General features: G+C 45.0%; 2 protein-coding genes across 3 annotated transcripts; one reads left to right on the top strand and one right to left on the bottom strand.

Moving 5' to 3' along the window:
• Window positions 1–4,780: 4,780 nt before the first annotated feature.
• LOC125763393 (bromodomain-containing protein 7) lies at window positions 4,781–8,252 on the bottom strand. Of its 2 annotated transcripts, none has more exons than XM_049426546.1 (4): window positions 8,077–8,252; window positions 5,687–7,963; window positions 5,470–5,613; window positions 4,781–5,387 (listed from the first exon to the last, which is right to left on the bottom strand). In XM_049426546.1, the coding sequence occupies exons 1-4, from the start codon at window positions 8,135–8,137 to the stop codon at window positions 5,101–5,103; spliced, it is 2,769 nt and encodes a 922-aa protein (XP_049282503.1). In that variant the 5' UTR covers window positions 8,138–8,252; the 3' UTR covers window positions 4,781–5,100. The 2 variants fall into 2 exon arrangements, with proteins under 2 accessions (XP_049282503.1, XP_049282502.1); XM_049426545.1 differs by having other exon boundaries at window positions 4,783–5,387; window positions 5,470–5,625.
• A 439-nt stretch (window positions 8,253–8,691) lies between these two features.
• LOC125763440 (eukaryotic peptide chain release factor GTP-binding subunit ERF3A) lies at window positions 8,692–16,431 on the top strand. Its single transcript, XM_049426650.1, has 9 exons — window positions 8,692–9,831; window positions 11,924–12,115; window positions 12,205–12,351; window positions 12,435–12,783; window positions 12,869–13,142; window positions 13,235–13,321; window positions 13,408–13,584; window positions 13,657–13,825; window positions 13,901–16,431. The coding sequence occupies exons 1-9, from the start codon at window positions 9,465–9,467 to the stop codon at window positions 13,942–13,944; spliced, it is 1,806 nt and encodes a 601-aa protein (XP_049282607.1). The 5' UTR covers window positions 8,692–9,464; the 3' UTR covers window positions 13,945–16,431.
• The last annotated feature ends 827 nt before the right edge of the window (window positions 16,432–17,258 follow it).

Here is a 17,258-nt window from a genome sequence, read left to right as displayed (position 1 = left end):
CGTACGACCAAACAAACTGTGTATTTGGCATGATAAACCCATCCGTTTGCATGGTATGGTGATGAGAGTGCAGTTTTCCCTCCGCTGGTGCTTACGTTGCACATTCCACATCAAAGATTTAAACGAGATTTTTGCACCGAATGGCAAAATAAAGGATGGTGGCCGAGTGTCTTCTTTCTGTGGTAAAGGAATTTAGAATGAGAAATGATCGGAATCGGACACACAAGGAGAAGCCATCATCATAAAAGAAAGAACTCGTTCCCATTTTCCACACTACAATGCATTCCATACAAATGTTCTGGGAAACGTTACAAACTACTATCATTCCGAAAACCACATCATACGAAAGTGTAAGCAAGATTCATGCAATCATTTTTTTATACCCGTTCCCCACAAAAAACCCGCACCAATTCATGCGTTTATTACAATGCTGAAAGTTCTAGTACACGCACACAGATTACTGCGCAATCTTCCAGCTGTCGTCGTCCACTCCATTAAGACGATCACGGAAGCAATATAACTGAAGTTGTTCGCATGTTGGTAAATTACGGTTTTGCGTAGATGCGCTACGATGACAAGCCAGCAGGACGTCGATGATGACGAATGACGGAAAAGGAGTTCGCAACAGCACGCGAATGCAAAATACGCACTCAATGAAGGATAAGAGCGATGAAGCGTGGTAGCGTAACTATGGCGATAAAAAGATCCTTTTACGATGCAGGGTTACTACCCGGTCTGTAGAAAGCTTTTGAAACAATTTTAAACTTACATTATTAGTTTATGTCCGTTGGTTATGAAATGTAAAGCGAAACGATTGACTACCTTTCGTTGCCCGAAGTATCCCAGAACTTTCATTTGCCCCAATTCACGGTGTTTTCAGACAAACTTACACTAAGTTTTTATTAATTATTAATTTTGATCAGGCTTAGGTTCCATATTTCTGTAATAAATAAGTCCTTAATTAATTCCTTTTAAAAAACGATTTTTTTTCTGTTAAATATTAGTCTTGTCTAAAGTAACCGTCTTCTCCGATTGTTTGGCACGACATTCAACGTGCTAAGAAACCCTTTCATCTATCATGAGCAGATGCGAAATAGATCAACGTCATCATTGACTCCCCAGCGAGCAGTTCTTTGGCTGGAAATGGTTAAAAGTTTACGCCAAGTTTGTCATAAACAGCTGGCCAACAGCAACAAATGGATAGTAACGTTTAAAGGGGGCGCTTAAGCATTAAACGTACCTAACCGTTTACTTTCCAAGAAACGCTTTAGGAACATCCCAGATTCGTGACATAATTACTCGAATGTCACTCGTGCTGAGAGTTTCCAGAAGTGACCTTGAAAAGCGTTGTCCATCTCATCTATGGAGCTTTAAATAGACGACATCTTTGTGGCGCTCCTCAGAAATTCAAAAGTTCCCTTCTCGCTTGCGATGGGAACGGTCGTTAAGTTAAATGGTTGCAGCTTTGTGTTGCCGCTTCCGGGTACGTCCGGGATGCGGGCGTACGGTTCGAAGTAACTTCGACAATCCCTTCAAACCATAATCGTGCCCTTCTGACGAGCGAGCTGACCTTCGGACTGACTTTCCAATTTCAAACAAAACTTCTTGCTGGTAATGCACTCAATCCTGCATCCAATTTACTGTTCGTCTGTGCCCAACCATCGGTTGTTATGGTAAGCAGGCGACGGGAGTAACGTGAGGAGCATTGACAAGAGGCTCATCTTCGCATTTCGCCTGGGACCAACGCTCTGTCCGGATAGCATCATTTGCATCTCATTGTTTTTTCGCGTCATTAACGCTGCCTAAATACCGTTTGCTTCCTTTCCTCGATAGAATGGAGCAGGCACGTGTTGATAATGCTACCGTAAAACAGCGTCCAACACTGTAATAGCTTGCAGGCAGAATGGAGTGGAACTTGAGTCAATTAGTGTCCCAAATGGCCTAGCAGCAAGAGAGGGAACATGGAAGTAGGATGCTGTGTAAAAATGTAACGATTTTCTCTTCAATTTTTTTGAACGTAGCATTGCGTATTTTTAATTGGAATATGAACCTCCGGTCAAATAAGTTGCTTGACCTAAATTTTGAGGCTCAATTTACTTACGACAAATAAGTAAGAGTGAGGAAAAAAAAGATTTTGCTTAATTTGAAGCTTACACATTCATTCATCTTTAAAACAGGACAATTTCCTGCCATCACTGCTAAACACTTAGAAGCCTCTCGTTGGTCACTCGTGACGGACGAAGGAAATGAATTTGTTATGTCCTGTAAAACCATGGGAGAAAAGCGGGGAAAACAGGCCAGATCTGGTAAAAGGAAGTTGAGCGGGAAATTTATTCATTAACTATGAACGTCGTGTGACAATTTCCTTATTTTAGTTTTACAACTGTCCACCCTGATTGCTTGTAGATAGGCGTTGCGATAGATAATCGTCCATTGCATATTCATGTTCGGTTGCTTGCGAAGAAATCTATCCATTGCATGGACAGAAAGAGAGCAGCACTACCGGGACTTGATTTCCCTCCTTTCGAAGTACCTATCCACTTTGGTTAACCGTTTAGCAACGCCCTGCAACTACTACTGCTACTACTGGTGGTAGGGTCAATTAGCAAACTACTATAACATGAGACACACTCTTACTGCCAACACACGTTTGCCAACTCTTCTGAGCTGAGTGTAGTACTCTGGGTAAATCTTCGATGGCCTACTTGTGGGTGGTTGTTGATACGGTTGACCGCAAAAGTGGTAAGAAAGTGGATCTCGGAAGAGAAGTGGATTCACCAAGATGGTGAAAGACACTAAAGCAGCGTGTAGAACGTTTCTTCTAAGACAGTAATTTGAATATACCTACGCCTTTTACAATGGTCAGCTTCATTTGCATGTTAAGTGTTCCAATTAGGACGTTCGTAAGACGTGAACTAAGAACAGAAGTCAGCTGCTGTCTGCCATTAAGGATGGAAAATTAAGATGCTGTGATAGTTAAACATTTGCTTTGTTCTTGGTCACCCAGGCACAATGTTATTGAAATGAGATGGAAGCTATTCGCAGAAGGGACCGCTATGTACTAATGTGAACTGGATATATTTAAGCAAATTTGGCGTTGGATGTTCTTCTTGGCCTTACAGGTCACGCCGGCCATTTCTGGCTTACTAGACTTATTTTACCACATAGCCGGATAGTCAGTCCTTGCTACGGGGCGACGGTCCGGATGGGATTTGAACCCGGTCCTGCCGTGTGGACCGGCGCCGTTTATCTCATGCACCACCGGGCCGCCACGGTGACTTTGGATGTTAAAAGTTTCTTTTCATAGTGTAAGTAGTGATAATGGATGAAATTAAACATTGTAAAAAGTAGATCTAGTTTAGAGTCGTAAACACCTCACTAGTATATGTGAAGTAATCGGCCATAGATCAATTTTATTCGCATGTAAAAGGATCGTACATGGATCGGAATGGCGCGTCACGAAACCAACACCATTTTCTATTTCTTCCCCCATGATTATTACTCTAATCAATAGTTTGTTGTGCTGGTAGCACCGGAAAGAAACAGTAACATAAAGCACGCCACAAGCTTCCCCAAAGTATTGTATGTTCGGTTGGAAACAAATCCATTTATTGCGTGTACTTAATGTTTAGCAATTTCTTCAATACGCTACAGAAAATTACACTTAGCGTACGAAGTCTCGCTGCTCTTTACAACCGAGAGGCCATTACCTGCGAGTCTGCCAATTGGCTGCGCGGTTTACAAATCGTGGCATAAATTATAGCGATCAACAACGGCTCGTCACAGAGCTTGATTTAATTTGGAAAAGCTTGTGAAGGGTCAGGAATTGGCATTAGTACTTATGACTTAAAAAAACACACGCAGACGGAAGGGGTCACGATTAGCATACTGTAAGTGTTTCTCTTTCACGATAACATTACATTAATTACCGGCTGCTATCGCATAGTAAGTTATAACCCTATTAAGACAACGCACCAAGAGTAAGAACACGCAAAAGAAAAGTTTCCTTACAGCACCAAACGGTGCGCCAAGTCACACGATTATGTTTGTTTTGTTGGAAATATTTTTGCGCATAATTTATAATGCTGCCAAAGAGATAATTTGTAATGAATAGTATTTGCCACAACTTCGCTTACGGATCATTAATTAATTTCCAAACGGAACAATCAGCCGTGGATTATAATTTATCGAACGAAGGCAAACTTTCTCCTGTCGCTAAATGGGTACACATTCGCCAAAAAACCCGTTCCTTTCTTACTTCGGTCGGTCACAGACGGTTTATTACTTGCCGACTTGTGCAGCCGTCTTGCGAACTGCGGAAGAAACTTTCATCCAACCTGCGACCGTCATCTGGTGGCTGGAAGTAGCGTGCTCTTGAAAATGGAACTCTGCTCATTTCTTTCATCGCACTTTGTTGCATAATTTCGTGGGTGTAACGAACAGACACGGCCACCGAAGAGCAGAGTTGCAATAAAAGCACGACATTCCTTTCCCCGTGCTCTAATGTCTTTTTAATTTCTTCGACCCATCCCAATCCAGGTTGTTCCTTGCGGGATTCTTTACTACGCTCGCTGTGTGTAAGCTGACGTAGACATAATCGGAAAGTGTTTCAAAAGTACTGTTATTGCAACACGTGGTATTTCTCCTGGGCGAAAGACCTGATGATGCTTTTTAATGTCCGAAAATGGGAGTCATCCATGGGAGCTTATTAAAAAAAGATACAAACGAAATTTAAATCTCTGTATCTTTAGGCCGTGGACTGTACTGTTGCAGGGGCTGGATTTATATATTAACAATGATACAAATCCATGTTATGTTGTGTCAATTTATTTAATCTAATTGTATCGTACACTAAAGAAAGTTAAAATTTCAACCATGTCTTTAACTTGAATAAGATTTTTGTTTTTGTTTTGAGAGTTTTCTCTCGACTCGCACTTGCAATGATATATTGATAAAATATTCATTATCTCTCCTTAATATACCTGATCCTATCATTTGTTTCTTTATATAAAAAATACAATGTTTCCATACAGTTCTTCTACAACAAAATACACAAAACACACATAGACAAACGCGACAAATCCCACCACAAATCTATCCTTAATCCATCAACATTTGCTCGATACAAGCCGCATCGGACGATTCCGTCCCGTCCGCTGTACTGGGGCCGGCTTGGTTTAGCGTGGATCCTCCCAGAAACTCACGCAACTCGCTGTCAATATCGACCGATGGTGCGGCAGAAACAACGGGGGGGTTCGCTTGAATTATCGACTGCTGCTGAGTGGAAGGTTGCCGGGTGAGATGGTGCGGATGCGGATGGTGCTGATGGTGATGGTGCGAGATGGGTTCCGGTTCGAGATCCATATCCATCGGCGTAGTGTCAATGTCTGCGAAACGGTAAAGCATTTGTGACATTTGTTTTCATTAACTCTGTTTCATTTGTTCCATTTTTTCTTTGATCATACTAACCAACAGTCGGTGTTGGTACTTGGTTTGCGTTTGAAATACTGCTACCGGGCGGCTGAGAGGACGCCCCGTTTCCATTTGCTTGCTGTTGCTGTGGCGCTTGAAGTGGTTGTGCAGGTACTGATGACTGGTTTCCTCCTGGTGATGCTTGAAACATATCTAATTCAGCGATTAAATGATAACGTTCCCTATAGCAATTCGTCACTCTCAACCCACTTACCTGAGTTTATTCCCAACGCTTTTCTTAATGACTGAGGATGTGCGATCGCCGCCGGTGGAAGCTGTTTCGCGATCTGCGTTAAATTGCTCGTAATCTGGCCCGCCAGCTCCAATTCTCCTTCTGATGGATGTTGAATGTGTGACAGATGTGCCGGTAGGGGGGCCGACAAACGATCCGTCTGCAGCTGATGCAGCTTCTGCAACAGATCCGAGTTGGTGCTCAGCGACTGTTGTAACTGTGGACCGATTTCGGCACCCTTCAGTTGATATTCGAGCTCGTCCAGGAATTGCATATCAACACCAAGGCTCGACAAGGACCGTAAATTGTCGAAATCGATTCGTACGTTTGCGTACCGCTTCACCTCTTCGGCCACCTCAGCCGGATCGAGGAATGTATGCCGAACGGCATCACGCTCTTCACGCTGCATATGCGATTCGTACAGCTTCCCGTACGTCTGCCGATGCTCACCATTTGTTAAAACGTCCAGCAGATTGTGCGCCATCCCAGCCGCAAACGGACTGTCCATTGCAAAGCGCAAAATGCTCTCTGCGTAATCGGCACCCGTCTCACAACCGTACGTATTCAGCACCATTTCTGTTTCCTCCTTGCTGAGATTGGCAAACCGGGAATCAAAGACGGGTGCAAACGAACTAAACGCCCCGTAGCTGAGGGGTTTCACGATTTTTGCACTATTGCGACGATCCTCCCGGAAGCCCTGCAGTTGCCCCGTGCCGTACTGCAACTTACCCGTGTGCGCTCCTAGCGTTACCGTCCGCTCTGGACCTCCTTCGCCTCCCTCCGACTTGGTGTCGAGCAGAATCTTCATCGACGTCGTACCGTCTTTGTGCTGCCTCAGAAAACCTAGCTTGTGGGCCGACTTTCGCTTTAGCAGCTTGGTACGAGCGTTCAGTGCCACACTCTGCACCTGGGCCAACACTTCGTCCGCCGTCAAGTCGTCTACGAAAGCCTCGAATTTGGTGTGCGGATTGTTTTCCAGCCGAATTTGTTTACGCTTTTCCTCTTCCTCGATCTGCGCATTGATGCCTTCGTCGACTGCGGCCGCCATCGCCTCATCGGCCGAATCCGCTGTGTGGTGCTGTAGATGGAAATCGCTGTCTGTTCCATCGGCGGATCCAATCGGTAGTTCGAACCCGAGCTCTTTAGCGGTCAGCTCGCGCATGTACGTCATCAGCGGGCGTAACGAGCGCATCAGATTGTCTGTCTGCAGCAAACGGGCACCCACGTGAAGCAGCTTCTTTGCCGCTTTATGATAAACCGTCTCCGAGTGATTGTACTTGATCGCGTTCTCGCACATTAATTTGAAATCGTCACTAAATTCCGACACCGAACCGTACTCATTGTCCTCTATCTTCTGGCGTATGGTGGAAAAGTCCATCGGTTTGTGAATGATCGATGAATAGCCAGGTGCGATATCATCGGTAACGGGCCAGGCAAAGAATTGATGTGGATCACGCTTCTCCAACGCTTTTAACAAATGATCAAGCAGTTTGTTCAGTGGCGAACGACTTTGCTTTTGTTTCAGCACGCAACTCCGCGGCTCCCGTCCACTACAGTCGGAGTTAGGGGTTTTCGGTGCCTGACTCGAGCTGGTATCGTGGAAATCAATCTTGCTGCCCGGCCGCGAAGACGACTGCATTGAGCCGGGGCTTTGCAGTGGCTCATCGGTCGTTACCGAGCTTGGTGCCGTCGTAAGCTCTTCCTTAGGCACAAGTCCACCACCCAACATCACTCCGTCATGCTCCGCTGAGCACTCGGGGACGGATTCCGGTTCAATGTCTGACTCTAGTTTCGGGGTCAGCAGTGCTTCCGGTAGCAGAGGTTTCGTTACGGGTTGAGCAGCCAGCGATGAACTGGCCACGGCTGCCACCGCTGCAGCCGCTACCGAACTGGCTGCCGGATAGTGCACGTTCGACACCGGATCTACAGTGGTTTGGGAACTCTCGTCACCGTAGCTGTTAAAGTCTTCCTCTTCCTCATCTTCCTCACCGTGGCTGGTGTCATCACCCCGGTGCCGGTGGCGCTTCTCCTTGTGGTGATGTTTGTGTTTCTTTTCACGATCCTTTTTCTTTTTCTTCTTTTTCGACTTTTTGTGTCGCTCCGGATAGTCTCCGCTGGTACTAGTAAACAGGGTACTTCCTCCATCCGACTGGATACCGTACGCTGGCGAATCGTTCCCATGCTCGGGTGTAGAGCTGTTGCCACTAACTTTCAGTATTAGTTTAAGGCTTGGTGGTCGATCAAGACTGAACGATTTTTCTGTGATAAAAACGGGTTAAAAAATGAAGAACTCATTTTAATACTGATGCCACATTCAGACGGAAAACGCGACAAACGACGCACGTATGCTTGGAGATTGAAAACTGTCCTACCTTTACCACTTTCACGTTCCTTGCGTTCCGATTTGTGTTTCTTGTGCTTTTTCGAACCCATTTTAATTGATAAAGCCGCAAAACACCGGGATTTCACGCAATTCTCCTAAATGCAAGCCGAAAACAAGCGCTACAAATGGCAGATGCAAACGTAAACAAAGCGTCATACGCCAAGCACCGCGGGAGCACCCGTGATCATGCTCAATAGCATTTAAAATTGATATCGGTTGAAAACAAATTTACGTGAAGAAACAATTTTATTACAAACAATCAAATGAAGGTATTTGATGAAGCTACATTTTAGAATATTTTAAGTGGTTTTTTTCATACATTTTGATGAAAGAACATCAAAGCTGAACCTTTTGCTGTACAACGACACTCTGTGCACTCGTTCCGTTTTATGCTGAATCAAAGCGGACAATTGCTCTTAACTAAAAGCAACTTTGCAAACGTTTTAAAAAGGAAGAATTTTCGTACCATTGTAAAGATTTTCATTTTAAACATAAATCAGCATTTTGATTGAGATTGAATTAAAAACATGGATTCTACTGTACTAGCCGTCAACAATGTCAAGCGAGAGCAACGTCAAAAGTGCAACATATTTCTCTCATCACCTTGGGCGCATGGGAGAAGAAAGAAAGAAAAAAGTCAAAAGGTTGTAAAGTCGAAGCGCGTGGTTGCAGCAAAATTTTTCCGATTTTCTGCACCCAGGACCAGCCTGCGAAAACTGGAGCGCCCGAAGTGAACGGAACTCGACACGGGTTTCCTTTCAGCACGGTTTCGTTCTCTAGGTTTTTCCGATTATTTTCCGTTTTATCCCGTCGGCGAAAACGTACCACGTCGGCGGTCGTGTTCGAGCTCGCGGTGTGAACGTGTACGTGTGTGTGTGTGCGTGCGTACGTGTGTGCCGCGTTTGGTAGTGGCTGGTTTCTTTGCCCAAGAAACGTACGTGTTATCCTCCCGTTCCATTTCCGTTCCAATCACCGTGTTTTAAGGAGTTTCCGTTTTTCTTTTCCGTTCCGGATTCGGTTTGTTGCGGTTAAGCTTTCACCCCCCTAACCCGCCCTGTTCTGCTGCATACAGCAGCACCCAACTCATTGGTCAAGTTACGTTGCACACGCACCACCGTTACGTGTGCGTGTGTGTATGTGCAGTAAGTGCGTGTGTGCGTAGAGTGAAATTCCGGTGCAAGGCAGGCAGAAGCGCAAAGTGCACTTTAATCGGGGGGAGGAAAAAGAAACCAGACCAATCCGTGCGGCCTCCCCGAAGAAAATCGGTGTGCTCTGGTGCAGATAGCTGACGGAGCAACGAGTCGTCGCGACACGGCAGTAGCAGCAAGCAAAGTGAAAAGTGAGTTTCGTCCGCGCCAGTGAGCTAGTGAGCTGAAAATGGCACAGGAAAACGATAGCAACGAGATGAACACCAAGTTCAGCAAGCTCAACGTGAATGCGGTCGAGTTTGTGCCGAGCTTTTGCACACCTTCATCGACGGCAGTGCAGACGGCAGCGGCGGCGGCGGCACCGGCGGAAACACCTGCAACGGGATCCCCAACGGCACCGGCTGCAGCGCCGCTTCCGGTCGCTCCAGCATCGGCCACGTCGAGCGGGGGCAGCAGCAGTGGGGGCGGTGGTGGAGGCGGTGGCGGAGGTGCCACTACGCCGACGTCCACAGCTGCCACACCAACACCGCCATCCTCGTCGGCGCCGACACCCATGGAAAGGGACGAAGATCCGGTGAAAACGCCTGAAAACAATGGTAATGCACCGATGGCGACAGTACCAAACCGCAATTATGTAGGATTACTTGAAAGGGAGCATTTAAAAGGAAGGAAGCGTAACGCAAGCTGCTGGCAGCTAGTGGAAGGTTTAGCCCTGCACATCATCAGCATTATTTGACACATGTAGGGAAAGCGTATTTCTCCCTCATCTATTGTGAGCGCTCTCCCGCTCGCACTCTCGATCGCGGTGCGTGATGTGTCAAAAGCTGTTCTCCCCCCTCCCGCTCTCCTCCGCCCTTTTCCTAAACATTCATTGCGTTCGCGAATTTCTTCGCTTCGTCATCAATCGCCGCCACGGTACCGGTTTGTACTGGCGCGTCACTGCAACCGGTTCGCACCCGAGACCCGGTACCAACCTTTCCCACCGGGAGAATGATATCGCGTGTATATCATCGTCATCGACAACGGATAATATCGCTCGAGGGAATGTTTTTGCTCCCTGCGCATCATTCCCTTCCCGCTGTCCTGGCTTTGCGGTTTTGTCGTGGAGCTTTGGCCTCGTTTTTATGAATGGGCAGCAATCCAAGAAAGAAGCCTTTCTCAAGCACTGGTGCTCTGGTGGCGGTTCATGTGTCATGGTGGGCGGTGGCGCACATTCGTCTACCGTCAGGAAACACATCAAAGTGGCCGCTGGCGAGTTTGTTATGTTCTGCAGTCATCCATGCGTCCCAACACCACGGGCGGATATCATCCGTTCCAGCTGTGGTGCGATTTTTACCCAAGATTCGCGACTCGCAAACATACGCTTTCTTGTAGGACACATGAATTATTGAACAGACAATGCACAGATGATGCAGAGCATATAACATTACCGAAAACATCGCGTAGTGGATTAAGTTGGTAGCGTGGTGTTTATGATTGATTTGAGGGTTTTCTGAAGGAAAATATTATCCATTGCTTGTCGAAAAATTGAAGAAATAGAGCGTAAAAAAAGAGAGAGAAACTATCACGCTATCTCAGTGTTACCCCGATGATTAGCGTGTCAAAAGCAATTCCGTTAAGGGACTGATTAGTCTATAGTAGTGAACAATTTACCACACCACCCGTGTTCCGCCCTCCTTCACTACGATACGATGATGTCATCAATAGAATTTTATTTTATTTCGGGTATTTTCTAGAGAGGAAAATGAGCTTAATAGTCGTACGAAACCAACCGTAACGTGGTAGAAGTGCCCATGAACGGAGCAAAGTCATGGTAGAACTAGGAGCAGATATCCTCCGCTCTAGCTTTAGTGTGTCTACAATGGTAATCCCTTTGTGCATGGCATATCTTCATCTGCAGTGTGCCACTTCTCGCTCGTTCCTACATTAATCATTCAAGCCCGTGGGAGCGGTGGCGTCTTCCGAACACTCGTTCGCTGCGGGCGTGCTCTAGGTTCCTGCGGAACCACTACCGACCGAGTGCAGTGTAAAGTTTGGTAAAAGGTGTAGCTGATTGAATAAAAATCGATGCCATATGCCAACCCATTCCATCACCCACTGGTACGTTGATGCGGTGGATTCCCGTTGCGCGTTGTCCTGTGACCTCAATTCCGGACTGACCATGGTACCAAACTGTTTGTGTGGGTAGTGTTATTTTTTAACTTACGATTGAAGACTGTATCCTGTTCGGAAGGAGCAATATCGGCCCAGAGGGTTACCATTTGATTTGAATATACCTTCGTAGATGACAAAACAATTTATCTATTTATGTTCCTATGTACCGTATGGTGTGGAACATAGTTCAATTTAAATTTTTCCCTTTCCTTTCACTGTTGATGGCCACCAAATTAGGATGCGTCAGACGGTGGGATACTAATCTCCCGTAGTTTCGTGATGTTTTCTCTCCTAACTAGCCCGTAGGGATTATCTGTGGGTGGTTTGACGCACTTTATCGTGATTACTAACAAGCTTCCTCACAGGCTTACCCTACGGTTTCCGCAATGTTTGTTGTTGTTGCATTTAGTGAGTAACTTTAGTCGCTTGTGGTTAGCAGAGAACGGGAATAACAAAATTCATTTAAAAGACCAAATACAACCTTACCTCGTAAAGATAAAGTTTCACTAAAGTTTAGCCATTTTTTATCCACAGAAAGTGAACCGCTCGACAGTTGGGATGCCGAAGAGGATTCGATCTTAACGCCGGAAGATGAGGAAATGGAATTGGATGATGGTGAGGTGGACGGAGATACGGCACCGAAAGTATCGAAAAAGAAGCCCCCCAAGGTGGAGGAAAGTCGAAGCAAAAAGGAACACGTGAATGTGGTCTTCATTGGCCATGTCGGTGGGTATTGTTATGGCGATACGGTTACAGACAAACGAGTTTGCTTTTATTAATGCGAAAATTCTGCTTTTCTCGCCTACTGACAACAGATGCCGGTAAATCGACGATCGGCGGACAGATCATGTCACTCACCGGTATGGTAGACAAACGGACACTCGAAAAGTACGAACGCGAGGCGCGTGAAAAGTCGCGAGAAAGCTGGTACTTATCGTGGGCGCTCGACACGAATCAGGAAGGTATGTATGTTACGATTCGGTGCACCAATATAGCCATAAAAAAGCCATACCTTACATTGTTCTTTGTCCATCTTCATTTACAGAACGTGACAAGGGAAAAACGGTGGAAGTTGGTCGTGCCTATTTTGAGACTGAGAAGAAACATTTCACCATCCTCGACGCACCCGGGCACAAGAGCTTCGTGCCAAACATGATCGGTGGTGCTGCCCAGGCAGATCTGGCGGTGCTGGTAATTTCCGCGCGAAAGGGTGAATTCGAAACTGGCTTCGATCGGGGTGGACAAACGCGAGAGCACGCCATGCTGGCGAAGACGGCCGGTGTGAAGCATTTGGTCGTGCTGGTTAACAAGATGGACGACCCGACGGTTAACTGGGACCTTGAGCGTTACAACGAATGCAAAGACAAAATATTACCATACCTCAAGAAACTAGGGTAAGCTGGAAAGCCAGGCGAAATCAATCGTCGAGGAAGGGAACACGTTTAACGTAATGTATTTTCTTTTATTGTCATTTTAAAGATTTAATCCGGTGAAGGATCTTACGTTCATGCCGGTGTCCGGTATTACCGGGCAGGGTTTGCGGGAACCAATCGATGACTCCACATGCCCCTGGTACCAGGGTCCGGCCTTTATTCCGTTCATCGACGAACTACCGTCGCTCAATCGCAAAACGGACGGTCCATTCATCATGCCGATCGTCGACAAATACAAGGACATGGGTACGGTGCTGATGGGCAAGGTGGAATCCGGTGTGGCAAAGAAAGGCACGAATCTGCTAGTGATGCCCAATAGAGTGAGTATGAACTGGCCGCTATTTGGTAGCCGGATGTATGCCAAATATGGATTATTAACCTCTTCTTACTACTCTCAATTCCATTGCTTCAGACACAAGTGTGCGTTGATCAGCTGTGGTCCGACGACGAAGAAGTAACCTCAGTGGGGCCTGGTGAAAATGTGAAAATCAAAGTAAAGGTAAGTTGTTACCGGAAACAGATTTGTATAGAATTGTTAGAATACGATACTAAATCTTGTTTCTTTATACTTTTTGCTTTTTTTAGGGCATAGAGGAGGAGGACGTCTCACCTGGATTCGTCCTTTGTGACGCTTCCAATCCGATTAAGACGGGCAAGATTTTCGACGCACAGGTGGTCATCCTAGAACACAAGTCAATCATTTGTGCGGGATATTCGGCCGTAATGCATATACACTGTGCCGCTGAGGAGATTACTGTTAAGGTTCGTTTTCGCGTCAATTTCATTCGCTGGTTATACAATCATGTCTTATTTATCTCTTTGTTATTTTTACAGGCTCTTATTTGTTTAGTTGATAAGAAGACGGGAGAAAAATCCAAGACAAGGCCGCGCTTTGTGAAGCAGGATCAGGTCGCCATTATGAGGATTGAATGCTCCGGATTGATATGCTTAGAGCAGTTTAAACTATTCCCCCAGATGGGCCGCTTCACGCTTCGAGATGAAAGTAAGTGATCGAATGTTAGATATCGATTTTAAGGAATTGATTATATTGTTTTTTTTTAATCTCCCATTCCCACAGATAAAACTATCGCTATTGGAAAGGTCTTGAAGGTTGTGGAGTAATGTGACCAAGCTCCTGTTCAACCAACACATGAACCACGCTCGTTTCATTGGCAGCGAATAAACAGTGTCCTTTAATCATCCAGCATACTGGCCATTTAAAAACTCACACTTTAACAAACACAAACACTCACACCAACACGTACAGTCATCAGCCAATGCACTGCGGATACACACAAACACGTCCTTCCCAAACAATGCCACAATTCGCGTCGTTGCGATACGCACCGTTAAAGATATTGAAGCAAAACCCGTTTATTCCAGCCGTGCTTATCCCGATACCGTTTCGCGGACATCATGTCCAACTTTTATTGTTATCTGTCGCTTTCCTCTCTTCTTGGCTGTATGTGTGCTCAGCTCCTACTTCTCGATAGTGTAACGTTCTTAAATCTCTACCCTTTCACCGTCTCGCGCGGGTCGGTACAAACGGACGCAAACCCGACGATAGAGACGAGCGGACGGTGGTGTGGAGTCTGTGGTGGAATTGAATCAAGCCAGACTGTACCGTATCTCTCTGCCGCGGGAGAAGGGATCGCAATGAGCTGCTACTAAACCCGTATTATAGCTATATTTGCAGCGCAAAAATAAATTAAAACCAAAACGAACCAAAAGGCAAACGCGACACACTCACAGCACAGGAAAGGTAAACAAGCCAGCAAATTAGTCTCTGTCCAGCAAGGTTAGAAGATGACGCGAAACCCTTATGAGCATCCATCGTACGCATGGTGCCGACTGTGTACAGGCATTTTTTACACCCATCTCCCCCTCCATCAGCTTCCTTCCGATAGGGCGGACAGTTCCCTGGCTGAAACACCAGATTGATGGTACAAGGGTAGGACGTCGCGTGAGATAGCGAAACAAGTTTAACAAACCGTGTCCTGCAAGTTAAGCGAGATATAAACTGAAATCAACCAAAACAAGGTATGCGCATCAAATGCTGTTATCAGCGATAAACGGAAACAAAACTCAGTAGAAAGTAACTAATGGAACACCACAATGCAAACGAAAACGAACATAAACAGAGAAGCAAAACATATATAGGTAACATAAGAGAAAAAAAACAGAAGCAAACTAATCGCTCCAAACGCGACGTCGACTGAATAGTATGCACCGAATGAGCTCCATCGGGAGCACATTTAAAACCCGGTTGGAAAGGAAATGCAGGCAGCAGCTGAAATACGACGCATCAGGAACAATAATATTAAACATGATAATGTAACACTGTTTTGGAGTGTATTCGTGCGTGTGCATTTTTGGATAAATAAATCCAACCCACACAAAACGCGAAAGCCAGACCGAGTAGAAAAGCTACTCGAGCTAGAATCCCGAATCGGTAGCAGGAGAGCAGGGCAGTGTATCGTGCGTGCGCTTGGAAAGATGGCAGCAAGAAACAGAAACGTAACGCAGTAGCTAAACCAGACCAGAAGTGTAGAGTGATAAGTGGAAGGGACATTATTGGTCGGTGTCGGAGAGAAGCTCCCTTTACCAGCCGCGTAAGCAAAGAACTTTTAAAGTCGCCGCCTGTTAATGAAGTCTTTGATTGTTTTTTTTCTCCTTTCTTTTTAATTTTCTCCATTGTGTTATTGTATCGACACGCGAAGCAAAGCAACGCATGCAAATCAGAGCATCAGAGATATAAGCAAAAGCAACGTTGGGTTACAATTATAAGATGGCTAGTGGACGGTAGAGCTATATAGCCAAAAACGAACGGAAGTACAGAAAACAAACGCACTAACCACAGGTCGGAAGGGACATGTCCGATCGACTACTGTTTACATTGAATTATTGAAAACTGCTGGATATTTTTTTTTATAAAGCAATGCATGGTTTCTATATGTATCCGTTTTTCTTTCACATGATGATGCATGTTTATGTAAGTGTTTTTTTTTTTTGTTCTTTTGCTATTAATTTGTTTTCTTTCCCGTGCTAAAGAACGCATTATTTCCGAATGAACCATCAAAATAAAAATTGTGTGTTGTTAATAGGATGTTAAATGAGGCAGGAAACAGAGAAATCGATTTTGTTTTGAAACATATTTGAACGGTCTTTCAGTTTGGCAGATATTTTTTTTGGTGCATTAAAAATTGCGCAACGAAAATGGGAACTAAAGTCCAAGAAGCAGTTCGTACGTAAGGGAGTGAAAGAAGGGATGTGTTAATGAGAAAACCGAATGAATGAAACAAAAAGAAAGAGACGTAAACAAATACAAACAAAGAAAAAAACAAAACGCCCGGCATAACTCAGCTATTCTCTACATCTAATCAAAATACGGTAAACAAATTTCCTAAGCAAAACCATGCATATTGAATATGTTGTCATTGCGGTCTGTTTTGATATGTTCACCTTTTTTTTAACCTCTTGTTTGTTTTGATAATTTGACGAAAATGAAACTAGAACCACACGCATAGTGAGCGAAAGTAATGAAACAGAAAACGTGAAAACACTGAAGGAAGAAAATAAAGAGGTCTCTTTTTGAAAATGGAATGAAAACGTAATGCTTAAGATGATACGGAAAGCATATGATGACTTACGACTGGATAAATTTACCTATATTACTAATGGCCCTTTTACAAGTGAAACTTGGTACTTACTACTACAGCGGAGAAACTACTACACTACATTAGCTTATCTTTTGTTAGGAATAACTGCTTTGAATACATAGATAATTGCAGAATAATCTATTTCGAAAGACTGTTAGCAAACGCCAGATTTCATTGTTCAAGGACATGCCGCTGAACCTTTCTACTGCGTTTTAAAGAACCTAATCTTGATAGAATCAACCACAAGACAAACGGTTTCGGGTCTTGGGGTGGTTGCTAGTTGTTTAATTATGTTGGTCAAGCACCCAGCACTTCGATACGGAGGGAATGGGCCCGATAATTTGCCCCGATCGATCGATCGATAATGACAACGCCGATACAACGAAAGACGTTGAGGGCAGAAAATTGTTCTACGCCACGCGTTCTTTTGGAGGGGTTCGCTTATGCTGTCCAGGCTGAACAAGTTTCATTCAATTCCATGATAATTATACGCCTAATGGTGGTCGCACTTATGATTGTAACCAGATATAACACTGAGTTGCTGGTGGGTTTTTGCAGCCGTTCCGTACAAGAAGACACTTTTATGCTTGTCTGAGGCATTATTATGCGATGCTTCTTAGCATCGCAAATATGTGTGTGTTACCATTCTTGGGATGTTCTTCCTCTGTTTATGTTCCTTCCTGCGAGAAGGCGTTTGTGCCAGTGTTCATGTTCTCCAGGAACGTTAGCCGAAAAGAATGATGAACACATCGTTTTTTTCCCCTTCTTTTTACGAAT

This window comes from Anopheles funestus, chromosome 2RL (genome assembly GCF_943734845.2).
Source record: "Anopheles funestus chromosome 2RL, idAnoFuneDA-416_04, whole genome shotgun sequence".
Lineage (NCBI taxonomy): Eukaryota > Metazoa > Arthropoda > Insecta > Diptera > Culicidae > Anopheles > Anopheles funestus.
The sequence above is the reverse complement of the archived record's forward strand: the minus strand, read 5'-3'. Positions and strand labels throughout refer to the sequence as shown.

Coding starts and splice junctions, on each gene's coding strand:
- LOC125763393 (XM_049426545.1), bottom strand. CDS start 8,137: ATGGGTTCGAAAAAGCACAAGAAACACAAATCGGAACGCAAGGAACGT. Junction 7,964..8,076: donor GGAACGTGAAAGTGGTAAAG/GTAGGACAGTTT, acceptor TTTTTATCACAG/AAAAATCGTTCAGTCTTGAT. Junction 5,388..5,469: donor AGTACCAACACCGACTGTTG/GTTAGTATGATC, acceptor ACCGTTTCGCAG/ACATTGACACTACGCCGATG.
- LOC125763440 (XM_049426650.1), top strand. CDS start 9,465: ATGGCACAGGAAAACGATAGCAACGAGATGAACACCAAGTTCAGCAAG. Junction 12,784..12,868: donor CCATACCTCAAGAAACTAGG/GTAAGCTGGAAA, acceptor GTCATTTTAAAG/ATTTAATCCGGTGAAGGATC. Junction 13,143..13,234: donor TGCTAGTGATGCCCAATAGA/GTGAGTATGAAC, acceptor CCATTGCTTCAG/ACACAAGTGTGCGTTGATCA.